The sequence below is a fragment of the Gracilinanus agilis genome, chromosome 5, assembly GCF_016433145.1.
Source record: "Gracilinanus agilis isolate LMUSP501 chromosome 5, AgileGrace, whole genome shotgun sequence".
In the NCBI taxonomy this organism is placed as follows: Eukaryota; Metazoa; Chordata; class Mammalia; order Didelphimorphia; family Didelphidae; genus Gracilinanus; species Gracilinanus agilis.
The window spans coordinates 123208362-123220986 of NC_058134.1; the positions used below are offsets into that span (position 1 = coordinate 123208362).

Below are 12625 nucleotides of genomic sequence, written 5' to 3' on the forward strand. Positions count from 1 at the left end.
ACATGCGCAGTTGGTTGGGGCTGGCTGGTCTTGACCGTCTCCTTCTTCCTACCCTTGCTGTGAATATGCATCTCAGCTTTCGAAGCGCCGCCTCGCCCGCACCGAATCAAACAGTTGTCTAAGTAAAACTACCATTCCCAGGGTGCCCTGCGTCTCAAATACCCTTCCTAGAGTTCTCTGCGGTCCGACTACCATTCCCAGAGCACCCTGCGGCCCAGCTATCTTCCCAGATCTCCCTGCGGCCCGGCAAACCTCGGTAGATCCTGTACTTCTGTATTCGGCTACGCTGTCGAAGGTTACTGGAGACTGTGATCAAGCCCTTGGTAGATTCCCAAAATCTCAAATATATGGCTCCAGAGGCCTTAGACCGGTCACTTCATTCTACAAAGGAGGAAACTGAGACATCCAGGCTGAGACAGGGCTCTTTTCCCCACATAGTTCTGGTAGATTTGAGGGGATAGATATTTCAAGGACCTTGAAGTGACACTTGGGCTGGGAGGAGAGAACCCCCCCAAATGCAGGAAGGCGTCAGGGATGGTGCAAGACAAGTGATTGACCTTGTTTATTTTTATTTATATCTTAAACCCTTACGTTTTGTCTTAAAATGAATACCGTGTATTGGTCCCAGGGCAGAAGAGTGGTAAGGGCTAGGCCAGTGATGGGCAACCTTTTGAGCTTGGCGTGTCAAAATTCGCCAAAAAACCGAGCATAACTCGGGTGGTGTGTCACTTGGAGAAAAAAACCACAATTTCGTGATATTTGCAATTTAAGTAACAAAAATGGGGATGATGGGGATATGATTTGGCATGTAGACTCTAAAGACCACCCCAGTGCAACTATCACTAATACGGAAATGGGCCTTGATCAATGACACATATAAAACCCAGTGGAAATTGAAAAGATAAATTTGCTCACTGGGGTTTACAGAGGGTGAAGGGAATGAAGGAAGAATGAATGAGTGAAAAGGGATAACAAATAAAAATGGGGAATCACCCCCACACCCACAAACACAAGGCTTGGCAATGGGTTGTCACAGTTTGAGTGGCAGTTGAGATCCAACTGACTCTCAGACTTCATCAGCCATGGATACCTGCTTACTATGTTGAGTTCATTGGGTTGAGAAGAAACAACAGGAAGTTAAAAGTAACAGTTTAATACTAAGTTTAAAAAAGGTAAGGTTATGGGGAAATGGTCACTCTAACACTTGGTCTAGGAAATGAGTCCAAGGGCTGGTAGTTGGGAAAGAACTACACTGACCCTAACTTCAGGCTGACAGGGCCAGCCTGTAAGGTCAAGGGATTAGATGTCTCACAGCATGGTTTTCCACTGATCCAGCGATGTTCAGAGATGTTCAGATGTCCAGGTGTCTTAGTAAGTAAATCCAAAGGGCAAAGCCAAGGAGCTAAACTAGTTTGATATGTCCACCAACCAAACCAGATTTCACTGCTCCACTTGAACTTTCCCAGGGTAGATGGGTTTTACAGGAGACCAATATTTTCTAGGCTCTTCACCTCCAGCAGCTAAGGAAAAGTTCCTAACTGTCAGCACTTGCATCCAGAGAGAGTCCTCTGTGTGATGTCCCTTGCTGAATTCCAAGTTTGGAATGTTTGGAATGACAGCTCCTGTCAGCCTGCCTGGCTAAATCTGCTTTCCTATTTCCCTATTACAAAATGCATATCGGCTATGGGGGGTGGGAGGGAGGGGTTTGGTGGGGAGAGAAAAAAAATGAATCATGTAACCATGGAAAAATTTTCTAAAAAATAAAAAAATGGAAAAAATAACAAAAATGTATAATTGTAATATATAACTTTATTTAATAAACCAAAATAAGTAAATTAATATAGGTAGAATTGTCATCTCTAGGCCTGACTCTCAATCAACTGAGCCACCTAAATGCCCCTGCTTTTATTTTTGTAACATCTTTTTTATTTTTGTTGATATCCTTTGTATTTTTATATCACTAATTCTTACCCCCTAAGTATCCCTCCTCCCTGTCATAAGGAGCCATTCTATATGAAAAATAACTTTTTTAAGATTAATTTTTTTCCAAAAAAAGATATGATTTATCTTGCCTTCCCTTCATTCCCTTCTCCGCTGAGAAAGCAAGAAAAACAAAACCCCTGTTAAAATATGTGGAGTATAACACCAGGCAACCTCCCACCTCTGCAAAGGGATGCATTGGAGAGGTTTATACTTTGTACTTTTGCAAAATTTACTTTTGATTGTTTTGTGATTATTCTTTACATTTACTTTGTTGTAGTCATTGTATGGGCCACTTAGGGTGGTGCAGAGGCATGGAATGAGGAAGACTCATCTTGATTTCAAATTTGGCCTGTTTCCTCATTTCATCTGTGAAATGAGCTGGAGAAGGAATGGCAAACCATTCCAGTATCTTTGTCAAGAAAATTCCAGATAGAGCCACAAAGAGATTGACACAACCAACAACAAAAATATTCCATTACATTCTTTTACCACAATTTGTTGAGCCATTCCTTAATTGATGGGCGTCTACTTTTTTTCCAGTTCTTTGCTATAACAAAAGATGCCATTATAAATATTTTGATTCTATAACATATAATCTAATATTAGACATATTATGTAATATTTGCCACTCTCTTTAAAGTGGGGAGACCCCAAAAAGAGCCACATTTTTTATTGCTGTCAGGCCTAGGGAGCCTGTTCCCTTCAGAGTGCTTGAATATTGGACAGTATCAATTCTTCCTTCCTGGGAAAGTTTCCCTGAAATCTGCATAAGACAAGACAACTTTCTTCTTCCTCTGCTCTCTCTCTTAGTAATAAGCTGGCAAGCCTCCATTCCTACCATTTGCCCAGCCTCAAAGGAACATAGACTTATTTGTTTATTTTTATGCTGAAAAATATCCCAAAAAGATGATTTTCAAATACACAGCCAGATACAAAAGAAGGGTTATATATGAAATTAGTATCATAGGTTTATATCTGGGAACAAAATGGAATTAGCATTTAAAAAAAGCAAAACCCTTACCGTCTGTCTTTGAATAAATATTATGTATTGATTCCAAGGCAGAAGAGGCTAGATAGTGAGGGGTCAAGTGACTTGTCCAGGGACATATAGCTAGGAAGTGTCTGAATTCAGATTTCAATTCAGGACTTCCAGGCTTCAAATCTGGCTCCCTAACTACTAGCTGCCCCCTGGGTTGGCATTTATTAAGTGCCTCCTGTGGCACTATATCACACACTTTACAAATATTATCTAATTTGATCTCTCCAACAAGGCTGAGTGTTGTTGTGAACAACCCTGAGAAGTTGGTGCTGCTATTTTCTCCATTTTATAGTTGAGGAAACTGAGATTAAGTCACTTGCTTATAGTCATACAGCTGAGGGTGAATTTGACTGAGGTTTTCCCGACTCCAGGAGCAATCCTGGACTGGGTCACCTAGTGGCCTTCTGGTCCAACCCCTTCATTTTACAGATGAGGAAGTTGAAAATCAAAGGGGAAATGGCTTGACAGAATTTCTTCCTAGACTCTGTACAAACTCTCCCAGATGGAAGAGACCTCGAAGACTAGTCAAAGATCTAGTCCTACACATATCTAACAAGAATTCCCCTAAAACATACCTGACAAATAGCCTTTCAGCCTCTTCTTTAAGGTATCCTGTGAGTGTCCTGAGGCAGCCCTATACCACTTTAGGATAACTAGTGATTCAGAAATGTTTCCTTCTATTGAACAGAAATCTATAGTATAGGATCGTAGATTTAGAGCTGAAAGATATCCTTTTTTTTTTTTATAAAAAAGTATTTATTGTTTGCTATATATAAAGGACTGTACTTGGCATTGGGGATACAAATGGAAAAGGAACACAGTCTCTGTTCTCAAGGAGTTCACATTCTAAAGGAAGAAACAACACATATAGAAGGTTTCAACTGCACTTCACAGTGTAAAAACAGAGGTAAGTGATGGACAGGACAGGCTTTGTACTACATTATAGAGATTACAAGGAGAACTCCAAGCTGAAAGAGATCTTAAAGGCCACTGAGTCTAAACCCTCTGATTTTACAGATAGAGAGATTGAGGCTAAGATGTAAAGTGTTTTGGCTCTGGTTAAAGGCTCCCTAAGTATCTTGGGAAAGGATTATAACTCAGATCTTCATGATTCCCACACCTAGCACTTTATCCGCTGTGCCATTTAGTTGCTTCTCATCCTGCCCTCTGGGGCTATACTGAGCTAATAGAATTCTTTTTCCAAGTGTCAGAAGGGAGCCACCATACTCCTTCTAAGTCTTCTCCAGGCTAAATATCCCATAGCTCCTTCATTCCTTGGGTGAAAAGAACACCAGTGAGATCTGGGCTGCACTAAGGGAGCCCTGATAATCCCCCTGCACTCTAACCTTACCAGACCTCATCTGGGGGTATTGGGAATGATATTGAGAAGCAGAAGGGCATGGGGCTATGATACATGAGAATGTTGAGACTAGGGATGTTTAGTTTGGAGCAAAGAAGACCCAAGGAGCCTCCAAAGTAGTTGAAGGTTTGCTGCCTGAAGGAGGTATTAGGCTTGTTCTATTTGGCAACAAAGGGTAGAGATAGCAACAAGTAGAAAGTTACCAAAAAAAGCCAATTTAGATTAGATATCAGGGGAAAAATTCCTAACAAAGCTGTCTAAAAGTGTAATAGGCTGCTTTGGGAGGTAAGGATATCTCCGGCTCAGTGGAGACTAAGCTGGTTGACCCCTTGTTTGATATGTGAATGGGGACTCCTTTTTGAGTATGGATTGACTAGACAGCCACCAGAGCATGACCCTTCCAACACAAAAATTCTGTTATTCTAATCCTTGGTTACTTTGCTTTCTAGAAGCAACCTAGTATGATGGAAAAGAATCCTGGCCTTGGTGTTAGGAGAGATCTGAGAGGTAGCTGGTAATGCAAAGGATAGAGCTCCAGGAAGATTTGAGGTCAAAGTTGGCCCACTGGGGCCCTGGCCCACCTATGGGAGTAGGACTTGGGGAGAATGATCCCTAGGTGGAGGGAGGCTACACAAAAGGAAATCTACAGCCTATAACTCCCACCCTTTATTGATTCCATCAGCCTTGTTCTCCACTCCATCAATACCCTCTCATTGGAGGGTAGGACCATGAGCTCCAAATCCACATGAGGAGGAATCTCAGCTCGGAATATCTCCTTGCTTCTCACCAAGCTGCTTTACTTTGTAGTTACCTGACTTCCAAGAGGTCCTGAGTACCTCCCTCCCTCCTCCTCTCTTGTTTATCAGCTTTCTTTTGTGCATTTCCTTATCATGGAGGTCAGGAATGATCTTTCTTTTTTTGTATTTGTATCCCCAGAGTTTAGCACAGAGCTTGGTTCATAGTAGGAATTTGATAAATATTTTCCAATTGTTGCTGATTTGTTCTTCAGTGCAACATAGAATAAATATCCTATTTTATCAGCCCCTTGGATGTTAGAAGACAGTGGTTAATTTCTTCTACCCCAGAATCTCTCTCTCTTTTCAGACTTTCATGTTCTACTTTGCATATTTATGTATGCATCTTTTTCCTTTTATAAGATATTCCTTCTGAAGAGAGTATTCAATGTCAATTCACCTTTACACTCGCCTCAATGTCTAATATAATGTCTTGCCCCTAGTAAGGGCTCAATAATTGAATACTTGTTCATTCAATTACAATTTATTAAGTCCCTACCATATTCAGAGCACCATGCTTGGCTCTAAGGGAAGATTCAAAGTTTAGATAGGACACAACCTTTGTCCTCATGGGACTTAGAGTCTGGAAGAGGGGTAAGAGACAAACATAGATAGCTGATACCCAATAACGAATTATAAATGCATTAGAGAGGAGATCCAAAACATAGTGCTCTGTGAGGTTGAAGGGGAAAGGTCATTAGCACCGGAGGGGGACAAGTGAAGAAAGTTTCATAGAGGATGCAGCATCTGAGGAGGATATTAAAAAGTGGACAGGAATTCTTCAGGCAAATAGCATTCCAAGCATGGGAAAGAATATGAAAAAAGGCACAGAAATGGATATAAGTCTGTGTTTAGAGGACAGAGAGTAATTCAGTTTGGCTGGAGTATAGAATGGGTGCCTGATAGAAAAATGAGAAGAATCTGGAAAGGTAAGGTGGTTGTGTCATGCCATGGAGGGCCTTAAATATCAGGTGAAAGAATTTGAACTTTACTGAAAGTGACATGAGATGCCAAAAAATATGATCATTTTGGCACTGGTATGAAGGCCTGGAGATGAGAAAAGGCAGAGGCAGGAAGACCTGTTTGGATTCCATTGTAATAATTCTGTCTGGTAGTAATGGAGGCCTGTATTAGGGTGTTGGCAGAGAAGGAAATGCACATGAGGGATGTTCAGAGGTAGAATCAATAGGATTTTGACTGCAGTGGATAACTTTATTTACAACTCAGGACAGCAAGGTAGCTCAGTGGATAGACAGCCAGGCCTGAAGTCTAGAGGACCTGCATTCAATTTTGGCATCAGACACTAGCAGTGAAACTCAGGGCAAATCACTTAATCCCAATTGCCTAGCCTTTACCAGTGCTTTGGAACTGATACACAGTATTGATTCTAAGAAAGAAGGTGAGGTTGGTTTTTTTTTTTTTTAATTCACATTGCTCTCCCTTCCCTGTCCATTCTTCACACTGCTGTGGTTCTGTCTGAACCACAAATCTGATCACGTCACTCTCCTTCTCTATTGGGATAAACACCTCAGCTTGTCTTCTAAAGTCCTTCACAGTCTGGTCTCAGCCTGCATCCAGGCTAACTTCTCTCTAATCTCCTTTCAGGGATTCTTCTATTGGTTTGTTAAACTGCCTTCTTGCTCTCCCTACTTCCAGGCATTTATTTGTATGGAATATCCCCAACACCTAGCCATGTTGGTGAAGATGTGGCACGCATGCCCCAGTGTGCCAGAGGGGGGTCGCTCTGTTTCCCTTCTCTGAGCACCCAACCCACCACCCAGCCACCCAATGCAAGCACTTCCTCCAGCTCCTCTGCTGTCTGGGGTAATGTGGGGTGGGGGGTGGGGGCTCACAGCTCAAAGGTGCAGCTTGAGCAAACACTGACCTAGAGTGTGCCCCCTCCTCACAGCTACCCCTTAGAATCCTTGGCTTTCTTTCTGACCTCAGCACAGGTGCCAGCTCTTATTAGTGCTTCTATCTTACCTGTTCCCTACTAGAATGTAGTGCTAGAAGGCAGAGACTGGTTTTCATTTTTTCTTTATGTCCTTAGCACCGTGGACATAGGAAGTTATCTATATATTTGTTTAACTAAAATGAAGGGTGTCCCTAAAATAGAGTAGATAAGGATAGGGCTGAGTAGGACAGAGAGGGAAAGGACATTTCCATATAAAATCCCTGTGCTACTCAACTTGGCCTATGGGCCCAGGGGAGAAATGAATGGAAGCCATACACTGTGGCTCAGGGGGTAAAGAAACACAGAGAAACCCCATGGAAGGAAGAGTCAGAGCCTCTGAAACAGGCCACACTTTATTTGGGCTTGTTTGATGATTTTTTTTACCCAAGTAGCTCCATGCTGGGCTTCTCGAAGTGTACAAAAGGCCCTCCTTGGGGCAGAGCTGTGCAACAATTAAAAATAACAACAGGAAAAAAAAACCAGGCCCCCAGAAAGCTGGGCTTGGCAAAGTGTACAAAACCCTCCGAGTCCAAGACCAGCCAAGGTGCTGTTATTGTTCCATCTGCACTCTTCTCCAGATGGTTTTTCTTTTCTTCTTTAGCTTGTCAGAGTCCTTAGCACCACTGACTAGTGGCCACCAGAGGGGCAAGGCACAGTCTTCAGGGTGTTGAGGGAAGAGTTCTTGAAAAGACTGGAGAGGGGAGGCAGGGGGAGCTGTCCCAGGGTCTTAGTTATCAGTGCACTTTGGGGCAATCACACACACAATCACACACATGCACCCCCTGAATCCCCCCAGCTCAGCAAATATGTGTGGGATCCCTGGCTCTTTCCCACTATTCCTCTGGTCCTGGTTAGGGGTGAGGAGGAGGGGGTCTCCACCCTTCTTTTTAACACCCTACCAAGATCACATTCTAGGGCATAGACAATGTCTTCAATCAGCAGACAAGGTTCCCTTACTCTCCCAGAGGGGTCAGTGGAAAAATCTGTTCATTTCACTCTCTTAGTCCAAGTACAGGCCTTTTCCTCAAGCCAGATGTTTCATGTATGTGGGTGTGTGTGCATCTGCACATGTCGGTGTTGGAAATATGTGTGTGTTGTGTGTCTGTATCTGGAGTCAGCCAGGGAGGTTGAGGGGCTGGGGAGGCAGCTTTGGGGTTCAGGGCACATTGACCTTGAAGGGACTTCCTGGGACACTTTCATCTCCCCACTTGACAATGAGGATGTAGTCTCCCTTTTCCTTGACAGTGTAGGTGACGTTGTACACTCGGTTTCCCATGTGCTTCACATATACTTCCTCACAGGGAGTCTTGGGCCCATGCACACCCACCATCATCATGTTAGTGCCTGGATAAGAAAAGAAAAGGAAAGAGCTCACACCCAGAACCCCCATTTTCTATCTTTTAGGCAACTCTCTAACCCCATCCCCTCTACACCCTTTAACTCCACTCTTCCCTCCTAGCCTCCCAGGATTGCCCACTCCCCAGTCCTACCTGCTTTGCTACAGTCCACTGTGAAGGAGTTCTTCTGGCCTATGAAGGCCTTGGTCAGCCCGGGGCCCCTGGTCACCACCTTGCTAGCATCGGAGGAAAACTTGGGGATGGAGCTGTAGCTGGAACCACGGCTGGAGGATGACTTGGTCACTGTCTCCACCAGCACCGTGGAGGTTTCATGAAGACTATGGCCTCCTGACAGCCGAGGCCCTGGAAATGAGATTTTAAAATATATATGAAAAACTATTAACTTCTTTAGGGATTTTTTTATTGATAACTTAAAAAATAATTTACTATCACTTCTTAATTATTGTCACCTACCATTTCCCACCCTCCCAACAGAACTCTCTCTCAGAATGAACAAAGGCCATGTCTGAAAATTTCTACCTTCTATTGCAGCTGTAGCCCACCATCTCTTTGCCAAAGGGCAAGAGGCATACTTTATGCTCAAGTCTTCTGAAGCTCCAATTGTCTAATCCCCTCATTTTACAGACAGGAGAAAATACTCCATTGCCCTCCCAGGCAAATGGCCTACCATTGCCCCACTTTCTTTTGGTAAGTTCTTAAGGTCATATCTCTAGTAATGGAGATGCTTTCGTACCATGCCATCCCTCTGGTCCAAGAATAAGAGCAACTCCAGTTTCTGTAGTGCCAGACTCTTGGCTGGAATATGAATCTTATTTTATATAAATCTGTATTTGCATATTGCATCCCTAAGCTTCTAACAAAGCTATGCAGATAAGACCTGGTTCGTGGCTTCCTAAGTACCTAAAGACAGCATTACCTTACAGAAAGATTCTTGCTTTACAAAAAGATGTACCCAAGATGCCCTTGCTTTACTTGCTGAACCTAACTTGTTTGTGCATCTCAGAAAAGATAGAAAATGAAAAATGCAAGGCTAGCTAAGGTATTGCAAAAGGAAGACCAATCAGTAGGAAGAAGGGGGTGGAACTGGTTATCCAAGGAGCAGAGCTGGAACTCTCTCTCTGCCATCTATTACAGTGACCCTTCTGCAGCAATCTCTGCTCCCTTGTCCATGAAATGAGGGAATTTGACTAGGTGACCTCAGAAATCCTTTCCCCAGTTCTCTAAAATAGCTCAGAAGACAATGGGCAAACAGTGAACTTTTACAAACCACTCTTCAAGAATATGTTTGCTCTATAAAGGGAGGCACATTTGTAGTCTGAACAGTTAACAGATTAAATGTGGACAAATACATCTGCCAGATTGGCTTAATCCTATCCTGATTTAGGGGAAGAAATTATAAATACAGAGAACACCCAACAGCAACACCCTTGCTTCTCCTAAGATCAACCTAGACTAGCAGGATGATTTGAGATCCCAGGATGGAAAAATCTCTCACCTGTAACCTTAGCCTTGAAGGGGCTGCCCACAATGTGCTGAGGGCCGCCATATTTGATGGCAATGAGGTAGTTGCCTGGGGCCATGGGAGTATAGGTGACCACATGGCCTTCTGGGCATTCTCGACAGTCCAGCTGCACCTTGGAGGGGCCATCAATGGTGACCGATAGGGCCCCTGAGCCTGCATTCAAGGTGTTCACAATGAACTCAGAGGATACACCTGTGGAAAGAACAAGTGGACATGTAGAACTATCTATGGTCATGGGATGGGGTTCTGGACTTTTCTATCATTTTCTAGCTCCTCTTCTTCCCTTAAAGGGCTCGATTGATTAGCCCCCAGGCTCAACAATGGCGCTTACCAGTAGTGCCTCCCTCAAGCCCAGGACCATAGGCTGAGACCAGCCCTGGATCTCCAGCTTGGCTTTGCTCTCCAACTCGAATCTTGAAGGGACTCCCAGGGATGTGAGAACCATTGAATTTGACATCTATAGAATGGACTCCATTCTCATGAGGGATGAAGCGGATGGTGTGCTTGTCTGTAGAGGAAAAAGGATCAGCAGATGAGTCCTCCCTAATTCCTACCTGTTCAGAGGAGGTAGTTAGACAGCGCCAGGATGGTGGGGCCTGATTGTTTCCATTTTGAGAAGTTGAATGAAGTCTCCAGAGTCCATACCTCAAGGAACAGACAATATTACTAGACAATAACAGGTAAACGAGGAAGGAACTCATGCCCAGAACCCCGATTCTCCATCTCCTATGGGGTGAGATGACCATCTCTTAATTTAGAAGGGCAGGGTTTGGAAACCCAGAGCATGAGCGTGTGGAATTGGGGCAAGAACAATGTCTATCCTTACCACTGTCCAGCTCAGAGACATAACACTCCTCCACTGCCCCTGAGGGGGTGTGGACCCTGGCATCGATCACACCTCGGGCACCATTCAGCTGTACTGCGAAGGAAGCTGGCTGATTCACCTTCAGCCCAGTCTCCTGCAATGAAACAGAAACATAAGCCGACAGGAAAAATAAGCCAGAGACCTCCATTTCAACATTTACTAAACCTTCCTGACACTCAGAAGTAGCCAGGACCTAGGCAGGGTCCCAGCCTAGGATGCCTTCCTCACTTCCCTCGACTCCCCAGGCTCTAGTTCCTTCTCTGCTATACCATTCCTCCCCTGCTGAGCTCAAAAGGAGCCCTGCCTCATTTGGCAGCTTCACATCTAGCAGCAGGGGGCTGGCTAGCCCTCTTTGCATCTGCCCTGCTATGCTCTGTACATTGGGTGCCCAAGAAAGGCATCACCCCTGAAAGGTGATGGTGGGGATCAGTCCATTTTGGTGGGTGCCTACCTTCACATTCAGTGCTACTCCCACAGTGACATAGTAAGCTAAGAGGTGAACAAAGCTCTTTGAGGTTAGGAGTGTGGGTATATTTATCTTCCTTTTGCAGATGAGGAAACTGAGGCTCAGTGTGGTTATATGACTTGCCCAAGGTCTTACCATCAGGAAATATTAGACCTAGAACTTAGATCCAGTTTTTCTGTCTTCATGTTTTTTTTTTTTTTTTAACTCTTACCTTCGGTCTTAGAATCAATACTGTGTATTAGTTACTAAGCAGAAGAGTGAGAAGGTCTAGGCAATGCAGGTTAAATGACTTGCCCAGGGTCACACAGCTAGGAAGTGTCAGAGGCCAGATTTGAGCTCAGGATCTTCTGACTCCATACCTGGCACTCTATCCACTGAACTACCTAGCTGCTCCAAGCTCAGTATTTTTTTTAACCTCTTACCTTCCATCTTAGAATTAATACTGTGTATTGGTTCTAAGGCAGAAGAGTGATAAGAACTAGGCAATGGGGGTTAAGTGACTTGCCCAGGGTCACGCAGCTAGGAAATATCTGAGGCCAGATTTGAACCTAGGACCTCCCTCCTGTCTCTAGGCCTGGCTCCCAATCCACTGAGCCACCTAGCTGCCCCTCAAGTCCAGTATTCTGAACACCATACCTTCCTTCCCTCCCTCTCTCCTTCCCTCCCACCCCCTTACCTTCTGTCTTAGAATGAATATTTTTTATTGGTTCCAAGGCAAAAGAGTAGGAAATGTCTGAGGCCAGATTTAAACCCAGGACCAACTAACTCCAGGACTGGCTCTCAGTCCACTAAGCCACCTAGCTGTCCCCTTGACTATGCATTTCTATGACAAAGGTTTCCCTTTTCTTTTTACTTTTTCAGTTGGTGAAGGGACAAGGGAGGGAGAAAAAAAATACTTGTTAAATGAGAAATTAATAAAAGGTTTTTTTTAATGATAAAAATATGCTTCTCTTTCTGTCCTCAAGAACTTATTCAGTCTGTTGGCAAGGGATCTATTTCTAGTATGGTCAAAAAAAGCACCAGAGGCATAGTGACTCCTGATTTCATTTGTCTAGGAAACAAAAGCTGACCACCTAGGTTCAATAATCTTGCCTGCTCTTGCCTAATCTAGCACAGTTGATTAGCAAATTCAAGCGTGGTAAACAGTAGATCCACTGAGAGAAGCACAAAGTGACAGCTAAAAGCCTGATGCTGAAGGAGACAAAAAACTCTCTTTAAAAATGACCAGGGAGCAGCTGGGTAGCTCAGTGGATTGAGAGTCAGGCCTAGAGACGGGAGCTCCTA

General features: G+C 43.9%; 1 protein-coding gene across 3 annotated transcripts in view; it reads right to left on the reverse strand.

Annotated features, from left to right (window-relative positions):
- Positions 1-7447: 7447 nt before the first annotated feature.
- The window catches only part of FLNC (filamin C), a 46308-nt gene continuing 41130 nt past the window's right edge, over positions 7448-12625 (reverse strand). For all 3 annotated transcript variants that reach the window (XM_044679569.1, XM_044679568.1, XM_044679567.1), the window contains 5 exons: positions 10837-10969; positions 10342-10518; positions 9984-10202; positions 8621-8830; positions 7448-8474 (listed from right to left, as the gene is read on the reverse strand). In XM_044679569.1, coding sequence (XP_044535504.1) covers positions 8287-8474; positions 8621-8830; positions 9984-10202; positions 10342-10518; positions 10837-10969 — 927 coding nt within the window. In that variant the 3' untranslated portion in view covers positions 7448-8286. The remainder of the gene's footprint in view (positions 8475-8620; positions 8831-9983; positions 10203-10341; positions 10519-10836; positions 10970-12625) is intronic.